We start from the raw sequence: 18,242 nt of genomic DNA, 5'->3' as shown, positions 1-18,242 counted from the left end.
AATACAGTTGCTTTTTGTGTGGACACATGACAGCTGGAACTAAAAACCAGGAACAAAGCTGTTCAGTTTTTTGTGAACCCTCCATAATGACTTACTGTAACAGGCCCAGCAATTTAGGAAATGCATGACTGGAGGTGAGCTCCAGCCTTAAAACACATGGATGAATTTTGCAAAGCGCAGAGAGTATAAAAAGAAAATGGACTTTTACCCAGGGAATTCAGATTGTCATAATGTTCCTTCATCACATCCCGGTACAGCTCCTTCTGCCACTCTGCCAGCATCTCCCACTCCTCCCGGGAGAAATAGATGGCAATGTCCTCAAATGTCACCGGGACCTGGAATTGCAAGCATTACTCAGCACCTTCTCTGCAGCCACCTCCCGACACCTGCACCCAAAGTCAGTGGCCACTTTATATCATTTTGGCCTAAGTTATTTGATCAAAGTAATACACTGAGTCAGTACCAGAGCAGAAACAGCAGGTAGGTGTCCTGGCTCCCAATCCACTGTTCTAACCACTACACTACGGCAGGTTGTTATTTTGAGAGCTTCCTTCAGAGCGAGCTTGAGGACGCAACATAGAATTTGTTTTGCTTTGTGTAATGCAGGTCACTTTGCTAGATGTAATAAATAAGCACTATGACATTTTGCACTGTGGCAGGCTTGTCACGTTTCTTTATTAGCCATGGGCTTTGCACTAGATTGTTTTTACAATATGCTCACTGCTCCTCTTCTGCCAAGTGAGGCTGGAGCCCTATTATGCTGGGCTCTATCCAGTCACAGAGACAGTCCCTGCCCCAGGACAGGTAAAGGGAAATGTTCCAGGATTTGTAACAGAGAGGGGTTTAGAAGTGACAGCACTAGGCAGATTAAGGCCAGTGTTGAGGTTTCTAAAAGGAAAAGGGGCTGCACAAGCTGATGTTAATTGAAATGGTTTCATGACATTATTGGTTTGAATTGATACCTAAACTTTGCAGCACTGTGATAACACATGAGAACTGCCCTGTGAAGCTGAGGAGCTCAAACGCCGGCTGGAGGGTGGTGTGGGACCATTCTAGTGACAGTTGCCCCCTCTCTGGATGTCAGAGTGGGGAGCAGCCTTGGGCCCTGACATGCAAATGAACAGAAAGCTGGAAGATAACTTATTATGTGCAAGTGAAGGGCCCCGTTTTACTCCCACTGCTGTCAATGGAGAATTTTGTTCAGTAGGAGCCCAGATTCAGATGAAATAAACGAAGAACATTTATTTAAACCACCCCCCTACCCCCAACCAACATCGTCATTGCAAGGGGCTTTGCAGTGTGAACATGCAACACTTCAGGCCTTCTCCTTAGCACGCTAGCCCCACGGGAAATGGCTGGTGGGGGGCCTGTCAGGCCCTGACTGCCCCCTCAAAGGGGTCCACTGTCACTTTCCATCCCCAGACAGCTCCTTGCCATGAGATCAGTCAGGCGGCTGCAATGAGGAAAATGGGATCTGAAGGCAGGGCTAGATGGGCCCCAGGGGGCCACATTCAGACCAGCCTGGTGCAGGGCAACTGACAGACGAAGTAGCAACTGTTCACACCAGCCCCGAATACGGCCTGTTGTCTCCCCCCCGCAGCACACTTCACTGCCTGTCTCCTACCTGCAGAGTGGCCCCGGCTGGCATGTTCTCTTCAGCTTCTCCTCCCTGCATGTCGATCGGATCCTTGCGCTGCAACAGCCGGAAAAATCCCCCCTGCAGTCCGGGGCCCTGGCCAGCGCTTGCTGCGGTAGCTCCGCGTCTCACGCGCTGCTTCTGCTCCAGCCCTGCGACTGCAGCCTGAGAAGGGAAGTGGAGCAAGCCAGGAAGTGATCTTGCTCCCAGAACTCCTCGGGGTGGAGCTGGGGCGTTTCAGAGACAGGAAAAAAATGTTTTTACAATAGTGTCTGCAGCCACGGCCGAGGGGTTGGTGTATAGGACAGTGGTTCTCAACCAGGGGGGCATGTGCCCCTGGGGGACGCCGAGGTCTTCCAGGGGGGACCTGAACTCATCTAGAGACTTGCCTGGTGTTACAGCAGGTTACATAAAAAGCACTAATGAAGTCAGTACAAACTAAAACTTCATACAGACAATGACTTGTTCCTACTGTTCTAGACACTGAAATGTAAGTACAATGTTTATAGTCCAGCTGATTTATAATTATATGGTAAAAACGAGGAAGTCGGCTATTTTTCAGTAACAGTGGCCGTGACACGTCTGGGTTTTTATGTCTGATTTTGTAAGCAAGTCGTTTTTAAGGTGTAACTTGGGGGTACGCAAGACAAATGAGACTCCTGAAAGACTCCAGTAGTGTGGAAAGGTTGAGAGCCACTGGGCTAGGAAATGGGTCTGCGGGCTGCAGAGCGAAGGGTGCGGTGCTTGAGAGCTGTGGAGGGGAGCAGGTTCAAAGAGTCACAGCTGGCTGCGGGTGTGCAGAAGTTATGGAGAACTCGGAGGGGAGGGGAGGGGAGGGGGAGCTGGGAATTACTCAAGCTGACGCTTATGGCATTAGAGAGAGAAGATGGGGGAGGCAATATCTTTTACTGGGCCATCATCTGTTGGGGAGAGAGAGACAAGCTCGGGCACACTGAGCTCTTCACACATTTTGGGCAAGATAGTGGAAGCCCCTCATGCAGAAGGAGAACTGGGAGAGGGCACGTATGTGGCAATCATAAACCGTCTCTGCATTCATTCCTGCAACATAGCCTTGGACACGGCCCCTGTGGCACACCACAGCTGCATGGGGCAATGGGCATGCTCCCTGGAGCTTTGGGAGAGACTATGCCCCAACCTCCCCCCCATCCCATTAAAGAGGTGTGACTCCTGCTGCCCCAAGGCCAGTCTGGAACTATGGGCACAGCCGGGCCCTTAATGTTGCATTGAATTATGAACTAGTCCACTTGCTTCATTAGCCAGGGGTGGCTCCAGGCACGAGCCTGCCAAGCACGTGCCTGGGGCAGCAAGCCATGGGGGGCGCTCTGCTGGTCGCCGTGAGGGTGGCAGGCAGGTTGCCTTCAGTGGCATGCCTGCGGAGGGTCCGCTGGTCCCGTGGCTTCGGCGGACCTCCCGCAGGCTGCCGCCGAATCCGCGGGACCAGGGACCTCCCTCAGGCAAGTCGCCAAAGGCAGCCTGCCTGCTGTGCTCGGGGCAGCAAAATACCTAGAGCCACCCTTGTCATTAACGCATTATCTTGTTGGCTGGTGAAAAGGTTTTTCAATGGGGTGTTTCCCCTGGTGTTAAGCAGGCAAAGTAGGGTGACCAGATAGCAAGTGTGAAAAATCAGGACTGGGGGTGAGGGGTAAAAGGAGCCCATATAAAAAAACCCCAAATATCAGGACTGTCCCTATAAAATCAGGACATCTGATCACTCTAAGGCAGAGGTCTCTGTGTACCAAACCCTGAATCTTGCTGAACCGTGTTTCATGTTGGGCAGTGAGTGACAGGGTTATATTAATCCCTTCCACACTTTCCACTGGAATTAGTACAGTAGGAGACACAGGGGGGACCATCACCTGAGATAGGGGAAGAGAGACACAGAGTCCCTGGCATGGGGGGAGAATGGGGGACCCTAGAAGCAGCAGCGAGAGGCCCCACAGAACTCCAGGTGGAGGAGGGATTGGAGGAAAGTGTAGGGAGTTCCTGAAACTGGGGGATATGGGGCAGACAGGGAGCTTGTGGGGCAAATGGAGAGATGCAGGGAGCCTGCAATGAACTCAGCCTATAGGAGTAACAAACCGTGTGCGAGCAGCTGTAAGAACTGTATTCATTCACATGAGACATGAATGGAAATTCCTGATGCAGAAACACATTTTGACCTCAACTTCCAAAAGTGCCCATCAATTTGGGGGCACTCAGGTTTTGGATGCCCAGCCTGGGACACGCACATCTGACAGTCAGAGGTGCTGCGTGCTCACAAGTCCCACTAAAAGCAGCTGGAACTGCAGCTGCTCTGCCAGTCCGGCCCTGAATTACCTCCTGCGCAGCTGGTGTGTTTTCATTGCCTGTGCAATGGCTTTTCCACCTGCATCCAACCCCGAGTGCCTGGTAGGAGGGTGGCTTAACCTGCATCTGCTTAGTTAGGCCTCAGGAATAGATCTGTGGAGTTTAAAGTCAGAAGGACCCATTAAGCTAGTCTAGGCCAAACCTCCTGCATGACACACACATAGAATTTCACCGGCAATGAGTCCTAGGCGACCGCTGGAAGCTTTGTGTTCAGGGTTCATTGCAGGAGCCGAACTGGAAATCTTGCCCTTGCCACGGCAGGAGCAGCAGGACCAGGCTGGCTGTGTGAAGGGCCCCCCAGCCCTTTGGAAAACCCCAACTGAGTGGCCTGCACTGTAGCCTCAGCACAGAGCTGCCTATCTGGGTCTCTCACCCCGCTGGGTGCTCAGGGTCCGTGGAGCTGGTTAGCAGAACCCCACCGAAAACCTCCAAAAGGTCAAAAAGGTCAAACCCCAAAACATTCAGGCCTCACAAACTGGCAAATTCGGCCACAGAATCTTCCTGTCACTGGACGTGGAGCAGCGGAGGGACACTGAACTCCCATCTGGATGATAGGGCACGAATAGGGGACAGCCAAGCGGTAACAGCAAGGGAGAGGGCAGGATGCGGAGGGAAGGCGAAGGCCCCTGTCGCTTAAGAGGCAATCGGTGGGGAGCAGGCCACGTGCTGGGAGAAGGTGCAGATATAACCGGTTGCAGTCCCCTCTGCACGCTGACACCACAGGAAAGGTGGAGGCGCAGGGCTGGGACTTGTGAGAGGTGGGTTCAGTTTCCAGTTCTGCCACTGACTCCCAGGGACCTTGGGCAAGTCACTTGGTCTCTGGGTCTGTAATATAAGAATCCTTCCTCTGTCTCCCTTGTCTGTTAGTCTGTGAGTAATTGGAGCAAGGACTGTCTCTTATTCTGTGTGTGCAGCATTTAGCATGATGGGGCTCTGATTTCAGCAGGGGCCTCTAGGCAATCCTCTAATCCAAGGGTGGCCAAACCCCAGCTCCCGAACTGTTAAAATGTGGCTCACGGAGCACCCCATGCCACTCCCCCCCATTTTCCACCGACCACATTGGGGTGAGGGGGAGCTCGGGGCTTCTGCTCTGCAGTGTGGTGGTGGAGCTAGGGGCTTCTGCCCAGAGGGGAGGGGGGCTTAGGGGCTTCAACCCTGTGGGAGGCACTTGCTGAGGTGTGACGTTATTGATATAAACTGGGACCATATAGAACATGGGTTGCAACCAAGGTCCTGTAGTGGCACCAAATCTTATGTAAAGGGGGTCATATAAGGTGTCTAAGACCAGGTTATGGGTTGCTGGTTATGATTATGCTGTCTGTATCATTTTGGTAGTTGAAGTTATGAATATTGGCTGTATGCTGTCTGTATTTCAAACTTGTGTTGTGTTACTGGGAAAGGTCCCAGACAAGTTGGTGTCAGCTCTGTTTAGCCTGCTTGATGGCCCATTAAGGACCATCACCTACACAATTGTCCCATCGAGAGAAGGCAGTTACGCCCTGTGACTCAGCAGGGTGTGCAGGAACTGGCCCATGTGACTGCAAACTCCATTTTGCTGTAACTTTCCACAGCAGGAACAAAGGAGTGTTCTTACACTTGGAAAAGCCTATATAAGGCAGAGGCCTCATCTCCATTTGGTCTTCAATCCTGCTTCTTACCTCTGGAGGGATTTTGCTACAAGCTGAAGCTCTACACAAGGGACTGAGGACCCCCCAGTGGGGGATGTTCTCCAGAGACTTGATTTGCACCTGCAGTTTACTCCATCACTGCTACAAGCCTGAACTAAGAACTTTGCCATCACTGTATGTAATTGATTCCATGTAACCAATTCTAGCTCTCATCTCTATCTTTTTCCCTTTATGAATAAACCTTTAGATTTTAGATTCTAAAGGATTGGCAACAGCGTGATTTGTGGGTAAGATCTAATGTGTATATTGACCTGGGTCTGGGGCTTGGTCCTTTGGGATCGAGAGAACCTTTTTCTTTTACTGGGGTGTTGGTTTTCATAACCATTCATCCCAGGACGGGTGGCACTGGTGGTGATACTGGGAGACTGGAGTGTCTAAGGAAATTGCTTGTGTGACTTGTGGTTAGCCAGTGGGGTAAAACCGAAGTCCTTTTTGTCTGGCTGGTTTGGTTTCCTTAGAGGTGGAAAAACCCCAGCCTTGGGCTGTGACTGCCCTGTTTGAACACTTGGTCCTGAATTGGCACTCTCAGTTGGGTCCCTCCAGAACCGCAACGTCACCCGACCACATTGGGGTGAGGGGGAGCTCGGGGCTTCTGCTCTGCGGTGTGGTGGTGGAGCTAGGGGCTTCTGCCCAGAGGGGACGGGGGCTTAGGGGCTTCAACCCTGTGGGAGGCACTTGCTGGGGCTCGAGGCTTCAGCTGCAGGGCAGCTCAGGCATCTACCACTTGACAACTACTGCAGAGTGTTTTTAGCTCATGGGGCTTGTGCAAGTACTGGGACCAAAAGCTAGAGAGAGACAAGAATTCAGACCCCAGACTAGTATATTACATAGACATGTTGATAGCTCCTTATAACAGAGGTGTTTAGATATCCCCATGGTAATATTCTATGAGGTTGCTGGTCAGCCAGGAATACAGGTGAGTGACGGGTGGATCTTTGCAAGATTTTAAGAGCGGTCTAACTCCGTTGACCTTTCTGGAGGTGTTCTGGCTTGGCATCTCTTTAAAGTGTGAGGTGACTCAGACATTTGACAGTTTAACATACAATTCAGCCTGGTTTAATGACAGACTGAAAACACAAAGAGTCACCAGGCATCTGACACTGCGTTATACCAAGGATTTATTTCATCTTGCTGTTACTGTAAATATAACCCAGGTCTGATGTTCCCATGAGGTTCTATACACATGCTTGCTGAACCATTATGGAAAGTTTCTTTATGTTTTGAGAATAAGGAACATTCCATATTGGGCAGCCACCATTGTCATTTCAGAAAGGATGATGGGCTCAAAGTGTGTCCCAAGGAATTGTTCCTGTAGCTTCTGCATTACACAAAGTCCCCCTTGTACTGCAGGGCACTGGGCTATTATAATAAACATTGTGACCAGGTGCCTGGCTACATGTCGAATGGCTCACTCAGGGCAGACAATCCCCCAAAACTGGTGGTTTTTTCTATAATTAGAGTCACTGAACTGCTGCCCTGACAAACAGGTCTAATCTAGTGAGGGGTTACTGAAAATCCAGTTCACCAGATGTGAGGTTCAACTGATCCCAAAGGATCTCTTTGTGGTCAATGTGTCTCTCAGGTCTTACCTGAATATCATGATGTCAGTCAATCCTTCGTAAACTAACGAAAGATTTATTAATTAAAGAGCTATTGAATGGTTAAAGAATCACATACATACAAGAGATTTGCAATGTTCATAGATCAGGATCACAGCAGAGGGGGAACAGACCCCAGGCTTGCAAAAGTCTCTCTCTGGTAACTGCCAAAAGATTGGAAGGTCCTCAGTCCACAGCTCCAAACACTCCTTTTAGAGAACGGGAACAGGAAAGAAGTAAAGTGGAGATGTCTCCATGTCTTTTATATCCTCTGCCATGTGCATGAAAATTTACTGTCCCAGACAAAACCCACAGCCCCTGTGTGTAGCTCCCCTCTCCACCTGGCTACCTCCTTTAATGCCAATCTGTGTACAGGTTTTGATGGACAGGTCTGGGTTCTTCTGGTTCCCGCCACTCACTCAGCAGGGTGTATCTTCTTTCTTTTTTTCCTATGAAATTATTTGGCGGTGCCTCCACCTCCCTCGCTCCTTCCTGGGAGGGTCACCAGGGCAGCTTGGGCAGAAAATTCTACCTACAGAGTTATCCCCACTTACTTGCCAGATAGTTGGAGACTTCCAAGAAATAACACAAACGCATCAAAATATATTCACATGTCCACACCACACTGTCCTTACATGGTTTGCTGAATGACAAGGGGCAGCCATTGGCCCCTTGCTGTCTGAGGCATCCACAGGAAATACTTACTGGGTGGGATGAGTTTCTTCAATGGCCCATGGTGAGAGTGGAGTGTCCTTAATGGGCCATGAACACCTCGCTGGCTAGCTCTGATGTCAATCTGGAGATGTCACCCCAGGCACACAACACAGGTTTGAGATACAGGTAGACAGCCGATATTCCTAACGTCAGGTACACACGATACATGGATCTAAACAAGATCATCATACTTGATAGACTGTAACTTTTCCACTGACACCTTATATAGACTCATAGACTTTAAGGTCAGAAGAGACCATTATGATCATCTAGTCTGACCTCCTGCACAATGCAGGCCACAGAATCTCACCCATCCACTTCAATAACAAACCTCTAACCTATGTCTGAGTTATTGAAGTCCTCAAATTGTGGTTTGAAGACCTCAAGCTGCAGAGAATCCTCCAGCAAGTGACCCGTGCCCCATGCTGCAGAGGAAGGTGAAAAACCTCCAGTGCCTCTGCCAATCTGCCCTGGAGGAAAATTCCTTCCTGACCCCAAATATGGTGATCAGTTAAACCCTGAACATGTGGGCAAGACTCACCAGCCAGCACTCAGGAAAGAATTCTCTGTAGTAACTCAGATCCCATCCCATCTAACATCCCATCACAGACCACTGGGCATACTTACCTGCTGATAATCAAAGATCAGTTGCCAAAATTAAGCTATCGCATCATAGCATCCCTTCCATAAATTTATCAAGCCTAGTCTTAAAGCCAGATATGTCTTTTGCCCCCACTACTTCCCTCGGAAGGCTGTTCCAGAACTTCACTCCTCTAATGGTTAGAAACCTTAATCTAATTTCAAGTCCAAACTTCCTAGTGTCCAGTTTATACCCATTTGTTCTTGTGTCCACATTGGTACTAAGTTTAAATAATTCCTCTCCCTCCCTAATATTAATCCCTCTGATATATTTATAAATAGCAATCATATGAGATACTTTGTATCAAATTTGTTGCATTTGTAACAGTGGCAGCAACAATAATACAAAAGGTCGTTTTCAGTCATACAGCATCATAAACATAATCAAGGAAATTACTGATCTGGGGTATGTTCGCCTCAATCCTCTGTGATTAACAAAAAAATTGTCCAAAGCAAACCCGGCTGTAATTCTATATCAAACCATATAAACGAGCTACGAGAGACCCATTTCTCTTTGATACGTATCCAGCCCCCTTCATATTAGCTGAGCACCTCACAATCTTTGATGCCTTTATCCTCACACGCTCCTGGGAGGTAGGGTGGTGCTATTATACAGAGGGGAAATAGAGGCACAAAGAGGCTAAGAGACTTGCCAAAGGTCACACAACAGGAAGTTTGTGGCAGACCAGGGACTTGACCCCAAGGGGCCTAACCACTGTTGGAGGGTGGCCACCCTGTGGCACCCGCAGGCGGCTCCATGTGCCCCGTGAGGAGGCCCCCAGCCTGAGTATCCCCCGTTTGGAGCCTGCCCGGCCCAGCCTCAAGGTGCGGGTGCTGCTCCCCCTCGGGTGCTGCTCCCACCCGAGGCTCACCCAGCGAGACCAGAATTCCATAGTTGTACTTCATCACCTCCCGGTACAGCTCCTTCCGCTGCTCTCGGGAGAAGTGCACCGAGACATCACCAAATGTCACCGGGACCTGCACTCACAAACCCGACCGACTCAGCCCCAGCCCTGCATGCCAAGCAGAAGTGTGTCCTGAATGGTGTTGGCTTAAATACCCACGATGGGTGCCGTAGAAGAGCCCAGAGAGACAGACACAAGTTATTGAACTCCTCCGTGCCTCAGTTTCCTCACCTGCAAGGGGTGGGAGGGGGGATAAGAAGACTCATCCAAAGGGACGCTGGGAGCTTTACCTAAAGCCCTTTCAGTGCCTCAAATGCTGCAGAAGTGCAAAATATTACGCATCAGGGAGCACCCGTGTTAGTCTGTATCCACAAAAACAACGAGGAGGCTGGTGGCACCTTGAAGACTAACAGATTTATTTGGGCACAAGCCTTCGTGGGTAAAACCCCACTTCTTCAGATGCACGGAGTGAAAATATCAGCTGAGTGTTTTGGGCTGTAATGATTGTTCCAAGGTCCCACTCCCAACGTCCACCAGGGGGCGGCCTATCCTCGCCCTGGGAGCGGGATGTTCTAGGGAGCGCGCAAGCATCGTGCCTGTCTCTTCCCCCCTCACCTCCCCGGCTAACCAATGGGAGGGGGTTTCCTCCTGCCTGCACTGCCCAGGACTCAGAGCTACTGCAGCGTGTGTGGGAGACAGGAAACCAGAGCCACCCTGAATGCAGCTGGGGGCCCAGGGATCTGCTCAGACAGGCTCCTGCTGCTGCTGCTGCTGCTGCTGCTGCTGCAGAGATTCTGGCAGGCTGGGGCTGCTGAGAAGGTGGAAGGAAAATGTCTGAAAGGGTTTCTGCCTTGCAGGTAGGGGAAATGCATCTTCGGACTCTAGGCTTGGCCTCTTCCCTTGTGCTTGGCAGGTGATGCTGCAGCATGAAAACAGCAAACAGGGCGCTGGGTCTTCCCTCCTTCGGCCTCTGCACTGTGCATGACAATAATAATATTACTAATAATTAATAATTACAAAAATTGTTGCCCTCCAGCTATAGCTTTGTTAACTGCATCCACGTTCATGTTTTAAACACCAACCACGGGGAACCCTGTGCGATTGGTTTCAGAAATAAGGAGAGACCAGCCTTCACTGTAACGTAAGCCCGTTTTTAAACTCAGCAATCCCAGAATGAAATCCAGTCATTTTAAAAACCGACACGATAAATGTCATGAACAGAATGGGGGCGGGGGGATAAGCAACGCTCTCATTTGATGTATTGAACAATGCTTCAGTGCAGGCAAAAATAATTTGCAAATATGTCATATGGCCCAATCCTGCTGTCCTCACTCAGGCAAAACTCCCAGTGACTTCAGTGGGTTTCAGCTGGGCAAAGAGAGTGCAAGATCAGCCCCCAAAGTGACCAGGTAAAACCCTGGATGCTAAATGGGGATACTCTATCCTCATCAGGGGGGTGCTCTGTTTGATTCTGCAGCCCTTTCCTCCCCACAGATCCCCACCAAATTCTCACAGTCCCCACCGGGGCAGCCATTTCAAGAGGCAGAAGCAGGAAGCTGAAATTTTTAATTGGTCTGCTCGAATACACAAATAGTGCTCAGAGCTTTTATTAAATTGGGAAAACTTGCACCAAGTGTGACCTGGGATGTTGACTCTAGGTGCGGACTGGTCAGGACTTGCAACAAGCTTGAATGAGATAGGCTGAGTGATTTTGATGCAATGTCCGATTGGCCAAATGCTAAACATGGCTTTGGTGAGGAATTGACTTCAGGAATCATCAGGTGATTTGATAAATTCCCCACCTGTCTTGTCCCTGGTGCATGCATGGTAAATTGAAAATGGTGCGCACCTTTGCTGCGAGATCGCTGTGTAACGTTAGTACAGTGTGTAAAATGTCTGTGATCATCCGTGATTTACAATGTCATTTTATAGCAAATCATTGATCGCCACTTTAAAAACACATGCAAAATTATTGTGCACATTTATGTGGAGGCTCCTGGGTGTTTGTTTTTTGCATAAGACTTAATAATATAACACTTGTGACAGCTACCATGAGTACTCTGGTGATGAGCCCTGCACCTGCCTAGATAAATAGAACACTTTAGTTAGGTTTGGGAAGGCATTTCTTTGTTCTCTCTCTAAAACATGCATCACTGTCCAGCACCAGTCCAAACCACTCCAGTTGACAGTAGCGATGCTGCAGTGTTTGGGGAAATGACTCTTCAATGTGGTGTCTTTTGAGAGGTAAATTCTTTTAAAACAATTATAACAATTTCTTCGGGTGTTTTTCCCCCTGAAACTTCAGGTCTGATCTCAGTCAAAGCTGGAGGAGTAATGAAAATAATGTGTTCATTTTACTCAGCTAACATATTCATGGCAGGCTCATTTTTGTATATGTTCATTATTTGCCCAGCTTCACAAATAGGATGAATGCTGGTGAGAATTGTCAAATAATTTTTAAAAAATTCATCAAATAAAATCAAATGTTGGAGAGAGCTCGAATCTCAACCGAAAGGCAAATGAAGAAAAGAGAACAAATGAATTCTGCTGGTGTTTGACTCATGGAGGGGGGAAAGGATACTTTTCCTGCGATTAGAAAACCAAACCCCATATTTCTTCCTCCTCCTTCTAATCATGCAAAAAGGCGGAACATAAAGGGCCATGTTTTCTTCTTGGTTCTGCTGTTGAAATCCATGTTGAGCTGCGACTGCAGTACATATGAATAATAATTTCCTGTGATTTCAGGTCCGAGTGTCATTTGCCGACGTCTCAGTCAGTTTCACCCAGGAGGAGTGGGAGATCTTGGCAGAATGGCAGAAGGAGCTGTACTGGGACGTGATGAGAGAGAACTATGAGATACTGGTATCACTGGGTAAGTGACTGTACGTTAATGGGGAGCTGTCACGTCTGAATGGCTTTGAGAGTTTTTTCCCCCCTTTTAATCTTCTAATGAAGGGTGTTGGCTTGGCAGCCCTGGAAATGGAAGGCAGTGTCTCCTAGTGGGTAGAGCCGTGGGTTAGGGCTCAGGAGATCTGGGTCTTAGTCCTGGCTCTGCCACTGGCCTGCTGTTTGACCTTGGGCAACTCACTTCACCTCTCTGTGCCTCGGTTTCCCTATTTGTAAAATGCAAAGCACTTCCCAGAGGAGATCACTATCATTATCCCAATGATACTGATCTTTTTTTGTTGAAGCGCTTTGAGATCTACTAGTGGAAAAAAACCTACGAGCTAGGTCTTGTTTATCTACAAAGCAGGGGAGCAGCAGCAGTGCCTGCTTCTCACATTCTGTTCCAGTGCTGTCCCACCTTTCCAGTGTGAAAACATTCTGGACCAAAGGGGAGTCGCTCTCCATGGTCTAGTCAATCTGATGAGACCATCCGTCAGAGCCACTTGGTGGCAGTTGTGCTGACAGCTTTTTGTGATTGCCGTGTTAGGAACTGGGATTCCCAACTTGTTTCACACTGGTCTCTTGAAGATTTTTGGTTTTGCATAAATGAGGGGCCACCTCTGTAAATAACTCTCAGTGTTCATCTATTTTGCCTTTAAACATTACCCTCTTACAGAATGGAGTTCCCTCTTGTTAACACGAACAATTTTGTTCTTGGTTTTCATAAAAGTGCCTAAAATTGATACTTTAGCATTGGCCACTTATTCCCAGAAATAGCTTCCAGATGAGTGGGCTTAGCTAGCTCCCCTGCCTCATTTTCGACCCTGCAGGCTCAACCTAGCTTCTGAAAAATCAGGCTGTGTTTTTTCTGCGAGCCGTAAAGATCCTGAAATAGGGATTTAACTGGTAATTTTGTTGGGAATCCATGAGGCAGAATGAGGTGCCGCTTTTCTTGCCTGTATGTACAATCTATTAGCTCTTCAGGGCTGACAGTGGTAAAACAGCCAGAGGGACTCATTGCCACAAGATATCATTAAGGCCAAACACTTGGCCAGTTTCAAAAAAGGACTGGGTGTTTATATGGATAATGAAAATATTGCTGTAACACCAGACAAAGGTTTAAAAAGCAGTTTGGAAGGAACAGAAACCCTCATGCTTCAAGGCTGTAGCCTGCCTTTAATTGAGGAAGGGACTTTAAGAAAAAATTTTCCCCTGTGAGCAGGTTATTCCAGCAGTGCCTACTGCAGGACGTGAATCACCTTGTACTGTGGCTGGTGTGGGCTGCTGTTTGGAAAGAAGGTACTGGACTAGGCGATCTGATCCCGTCCAGCAATTGCTATGCTCCTTGTAAAGGGCTCCACTCACCGCAGATGCACCAACTTGTGGCTAGGTCTGGGAATCCGCTTTCACCCTGTCTGGTGCCCATGTCCTCGGCTGCTCGCATGTGGTCCCTCCCTCTCTTCGCGCCTGGAAGCGCTCCCTCTGTGTAACTCGGCCCTGCAGACGCCCCACTAGACAGTCTCCCCTTTGCGGGGTACCTAGGTCCCACTGGACGAAGCTGTCCAGATGCTGCCTAAGATGGTCTCTGTTCCATCTCTAGGTCCTGTGCCACTGCCCAGTGGCTGGTAGGGGAACCTGGGCCCCCCTCCAGCTCCAGGTTCTGGTGCAAGGACCCTCTGACTAGCAGTCCAGGGCTGCTCAGTCTCAGTCCCTGTCGGCATTTCCCTGGCCTCCTTCCTACCCCACTTCTCTATCTCCTGGTCTGTCTCTGGGTAGAGCTTCCTCTGCTGCCCATGGCTACTTCTCCCCTCTCAGCCGCTTGTCAGACTCCTAGTCCAGGGCAGGAAAGAGACACGGAGGCCAAGTGAAGCCTCTCAAAGCGAAGAGGGAGTCTAGGTCAGAGCCGGAATTAGTGCTCAGGAAGGCCTGATTAGCGCTCAACCCACTAGGAGGAACCTCTCTCCTGGGAAGTGGTGGAAAGCCCACATACGTACGAAGGGCTCAGGAAGGTTTGATGTACAGCCCCTTAGCAGAAGGATATGACTGCTGCGAGCCAGCTCTGATTATTTCTGATTGTTTGTTTGTAACATGCAGGTGGTGATATGCCAAAACCTGCCCTCCTGCTGCTGATGGAGGAAGGGGGAAAGCCCCATGCAGAGGAGGCCTCTGCCCGGGAGGCCCTGGCCCCCATGTCCATGGGTGAGTACGGGAAATGATGGCAAGAAACGTCCCTGAGCAAAGGAGAGCTGGCTGAAATTCTTCACACCCAAAGCTTCTGTTGTGGAAATGGGGCCTTGTTTTGGGAGTGAAAAATCTTCTTGAAAAACTGACATTACAGAACAATTACTGACATTTATTGTGCTCCAGGCTTCTGGTGCATGAAAAAAATTAGAAACTAGTGTGTTGCTAACAGTTTCAGTTAATTTTGAAAAAACAAAACCTGGGGCAGTTTTGAACCCTTCGGAAAGGAAACCAGCTAGAAATTTGTAGCAAAACTGTGATTTCCACTTTTTAAACCAGCTCTGTTTTAAGTGGGAAACCTGCATAAAAGCTTCCTCTTCACAGGCAGCTTAGTGTGCTTCTGTCAGCGAAACAGCCAGGACCTGCAATAGGCCCAGCTTATTATGGTACGGAAGCTGGGATTAGTGACCTCAGGCACAATACATGGTTGTGTCTCCGCTGAATAAGTATCACCTTTCTCTTCGCTTCATAGATTCCGAGGCCAGAAGGGGCCCCTGTGATCAGCCAGTTTGCCCTCCTGCATGACACAGGGCAGGGAACTGCCCCAAAATAAACATCCCATCTTGATTTAAAAATTGTTAGTGATGGAGAATCCACCATGGCACTTGGTAAATTGTTCCAGTGGTTAATTACTCTTGCTAGCTCCCTGGTTCACATATGGGCTCTTTCGGAGTTCAGGGGCATGTCTTAGTTTCAGATTCATGTGACTAGGAATTCCTAAGAGAATTAAATCGAGTCAAGAAATGCAGGGGGAGCTTTGCTCTGCCGTATGCCTAATGAGATGGGTGTTGTTTCCTTCCAGTTGCTCAATGCCTGAATGCAAATGGAAAGGTGAAACTGGAGGACAGTGAAGTTGAAATCCAAATCTCTGAGCATCTCCCTTTGTCTGTGGAGGAAAGGCCTGTTTCCTGGGGCTCGGAGAACAACGCTTCACCTTTGGGTGGTCAGCTGCACATGGCCCCCCAGACTGCTCTTGGCGATGTCGCTGGTAAAGCTCCCGATGTCCTCATTAAGTGCAAGACAGAGCCCTTCGGGGAGGTGGAAATTCCTCCTTCGCAGTGTGACGGCAGTTTGCGATGGCAGCACCAGGCCGACAGCCCCGCCCCGCAGGAGGCTCGCTGCCGTGCGAAGGAAGAGATTGAAGGAGATGGTGGCTATGGAATGGGTTTCAGTGCTCAGCAGTACCAGAGCGCCCCCAGAGAAGAGGCAGAGGTGCCTCCATGCACCAAATATGATGAAAGCTACAGCCCATGGCTGGGCGCCGCCGGCTGCCAGAGGACTCGTGTGGGAGCGGATCCATCCAACGGCAGCGAAGAGCAGAGTGTTGTCATCTGCAAGACTGAGATAATGGATGACCTCCAGGTTCACGTGGTGGAGGAGCCTTACCCGGGCGAGTCCCCGGCCGGCGAGCAGCAGCGAGATCAGCAGAGAGAACGGCTCCTGTGGTGCTCCACGTGTGACAGAGACTTCCTGTGCCGCTCAGACCTGGTGAGGCACTGCCAAGTGCACAGCAGCGAGCAGCCGTACCGCTGCAACCGCTGTAGCAAGGGCTTCCGGCGGCGCTCGCACCTCAACGAGCACCTGCGCACGCACACGGGCGAGAAGCCCTTCCGGTGCAGCCTCTGCCCCCAGCGCTTCAGCCGGCGCTCCACCCTCAACAAGCACCAGGAGATCCATGCCAAGGAGCGGCCCCGGAGGCACGCCGAGCGCCCCAGGGAGCCAGCCTGGCAGAACGACCTGCCAAAGCCGCGCCGGGTCTGCAAGGTGGACAAGGCCTACCCGAGTGGGAGGGGGCATGCGACCTTCAGCACGCTGGGGCCCGTGGCCCAGCACAAGAGGACACACGCCAAGGGGAATCCCTTCTCTTGCGGCGTCTGCAGCAAGAGCTTCAGCACGCGCTGCTACGCCGCCAAGCACGAGCGTGCCCACCTGGAGGCGTGGCCCTACCCCTGCGCCGTGGGCCCCGAGAGCTTCACCGGGCAGCAGGCCCTGGCCAGGTGCCAGCGGGCGCCCAGCAGCGAGAAGCCCTTCCCCTGCGGCTTGTGCGGCCGGTGGTTCCGTCGGCGCTCCCACCTCAGCGACCACCTGCGCACGCACACCGGCGAGAAGCCCTTCCCTTGCCATCTGTGCCCCAAGCGCTTCACCCGGCGCTCCACCCTCAACAAGCACCAGGAGACCCACACGCGGCCAGGCCTGCGCGCCGCCAGGGACAGGGACCCCCTCCACAAGCTGCCCCGCCACAGTCACCCAGCGGCCAAGCCCTACCCCTGCGGCAGGTGCCACAAGAGCTTTAGCACCCGGGCCTATGCCCTGCGGCACGAGAGGTCTCACACCGAGGAGAGGCTGGATCTGCCTGGCGCGGGCGACCAGAGCTTTGGCAGGCAGACTCGCACCGTCAAGCAGGAGACTGGCCCCCAGGGAGAGGAGCCGTGTTGGCCCCAGGGCCACAGGAACGGGGTCTGGTCACAACCACTTGCCTTCAAGGAGAGGCTGTTCCCAGGGGCGAGCGTCCTGGGGCGAGCGCCGGAGCATCCGCCTGCTCCTGCCAAGGACAAAGCCTACCCCTGCCCCCTCTGCCCCCAGAGTTTCAGGAGCCTGCTGGCTTTGAAGAGGCACCAGCCAAGCCACACAGAGAAGCCCTTCTCCTGCAGCCTGTGCCACAAGCAGTTCCGCCGGCGCTCCTACCTCAGCGTCCACCGGCGGGTGCACCTGGAGAACGGCCCCTACCAGTGCGCCCTCTGCGAGAAACACTTCATCTTCAAGTGCGACTTCGTCAAGCATTACGGCTTCCACACGGGCGAGCGGCCCTACCCCTGCAGCCGCTGCGCCCGCAGCTTCCGCAAGCAATCACACCTCACCGAGCACCTCCGCATCCACACCGGCGAGAAGCCTTTCCCCTGCGAACTGTGTGACAAGCGCTTTGGCCGCCGCTCCACGCTGACCAAGCACCAGCAGATCCACACCCGCTGTGCACCCCTCTGCTGCACCGACTGCTAGAAAACCTTCACTGTGGAGCTGGGTGTTTATCATGCACCAGAAAATGCACGGTAGGGCGGCCGCACTCAGTGTGTGACTCCGTTTCCAGAAGCACGGAATACCTGCATGGGCCAGTCGCTGATCTGTAGCCAGCTGCTGCACGGGACAGGGAGTCACTCCAAAGGCCAGCTTTGCTGACTGCCAAAGTGGAGAAGGGCTCTAGTCAAGTGCTGGGTGCCTCCCCCTTAAAAAATGCGCTAGGGTTATTCTCATGACTGCAGTGGACAAAGAATCGGCATGGAAAGCTTTGCTTGGATCATACAGCAGGCTGGAGGATATGTAAAACATAAGAGAAATTATTTAGATGCATGCGCTAGTTGTTATGCCTCTGGGTGAGTCCCCAGCAGTGCGGATTGAACCTGGGATATCTGGATATCAACAGGAGCCTCTCTCCTGCTTGGGCTAAAAGACTCAGCTGTTTAGGGCTAAGAACATAAGAACGGCCATGCTGGGTCAGACCAGTGGTCCATATAGCCCAGTATCCTGTCTGCCAACAGTGGCCAATGCCAGGTGCCCCAGAGGGAATGACCAG

At 51.0% G+C, this 18,242-nt stretch overlaps 2 protein-coding genes across 4 annotated transcripts in view; one reads left to right on the top strand and one right to left on the bottom strand.

The window, feature by feature from the left end:
* LOC115647271 overlaps nt 1-18,242 on the bottom strand; it is a 46,307-nt gene that overhangs the window by 4,934 nt on the left and 23,131 nt on the right. Inside the window, exons 8-15 of the mRNA XM_030554174.1 lie at nt 17,486-17,611; nt 16,651-16,831; nt 16,202-16,431; nt 15,609-16,013; nt 11,061-11,121; nt 9,515-9,620; nt 1,625-1,863; nt 209-335 (exon numbers count right to left, since the gene is read on the bottom strand). Of these exons, the coding sequence (XP_030410034.1) occupies nt 209-335; nt 1,625-1,863; nt 9,515-9,620; nt 11,061-11,121; nt 15,609-16,013; nt 16,202-16,431; nt 16,651-16,831; nt 17,486-17,611 (1,475 nt within the window). The remainder of the gene's footprint in view (nt 1-208; nt 336-1,624; nt 1,864-9,514; nt 9,621-11,060; nt 11,122-15,608; nt 16,014-16,201; nt 16,432-16,650; nt 16,832-17,485; nt 17,612-18,242) is intronic.
* On the top strand, nt 2,098-18,201 carry LOC115645270 (zinc finger protein 271-like). Of its 3 annotated transcripts, none has more exons than XM_030549645.1 (4): nt 2,098-2,126; nt 12,293-12,419; nt 14,528-14,632; nt 15,477-18,201. In XM_030549645.1, the coding sequence occupies exons 2-4, from the start codon at nt 12,386-12,388 to the stop codon at nt 17,669-17,671; spliced, it is 2,334 nt and encodes a 777-aa protein (XP_030405505.1). In that variant the 5' UTR covers nt 2,098-2,126; nt 12,293-12,385; the 3' UTR covers nt 17,672-18,201. The 3 variants fall into 3 exon arrangements, with proteins under 3 accessions (XP_030405505.1, XP_030405504.1, XP_030405506.1); XM_030549644.1 differs by lacking the exon at nt 2,098-2,126 and adding an exon at nt 9,980-10,404; XM_030549646.1 differs by lacking the exon at nt 2,098-2,126 and adding an exon at nt 10,997-11,791.

The sequence above is a fragment of the Gopherus evgoodei genome, chromosome 2 (assembly GCF_007399415.2).
Source record: "Gopherus evgoodei ecotype Sinaloan lineage chromosome 2, rGopEvg1_v1.p, whole genome shotgun sequence".
NCBI classification, from domain to species: domain Eukaryota; kingdom Metazoa; phylum Chordata; order Testudines; family Testudinidae; genus Gopherus; species Gopherus evgoodei.
The sequence above is the reverse complement of the archived record's forward strand: the minus strand, read 5'-3'. Positions and strand labels throughout refer to the sequence as shown.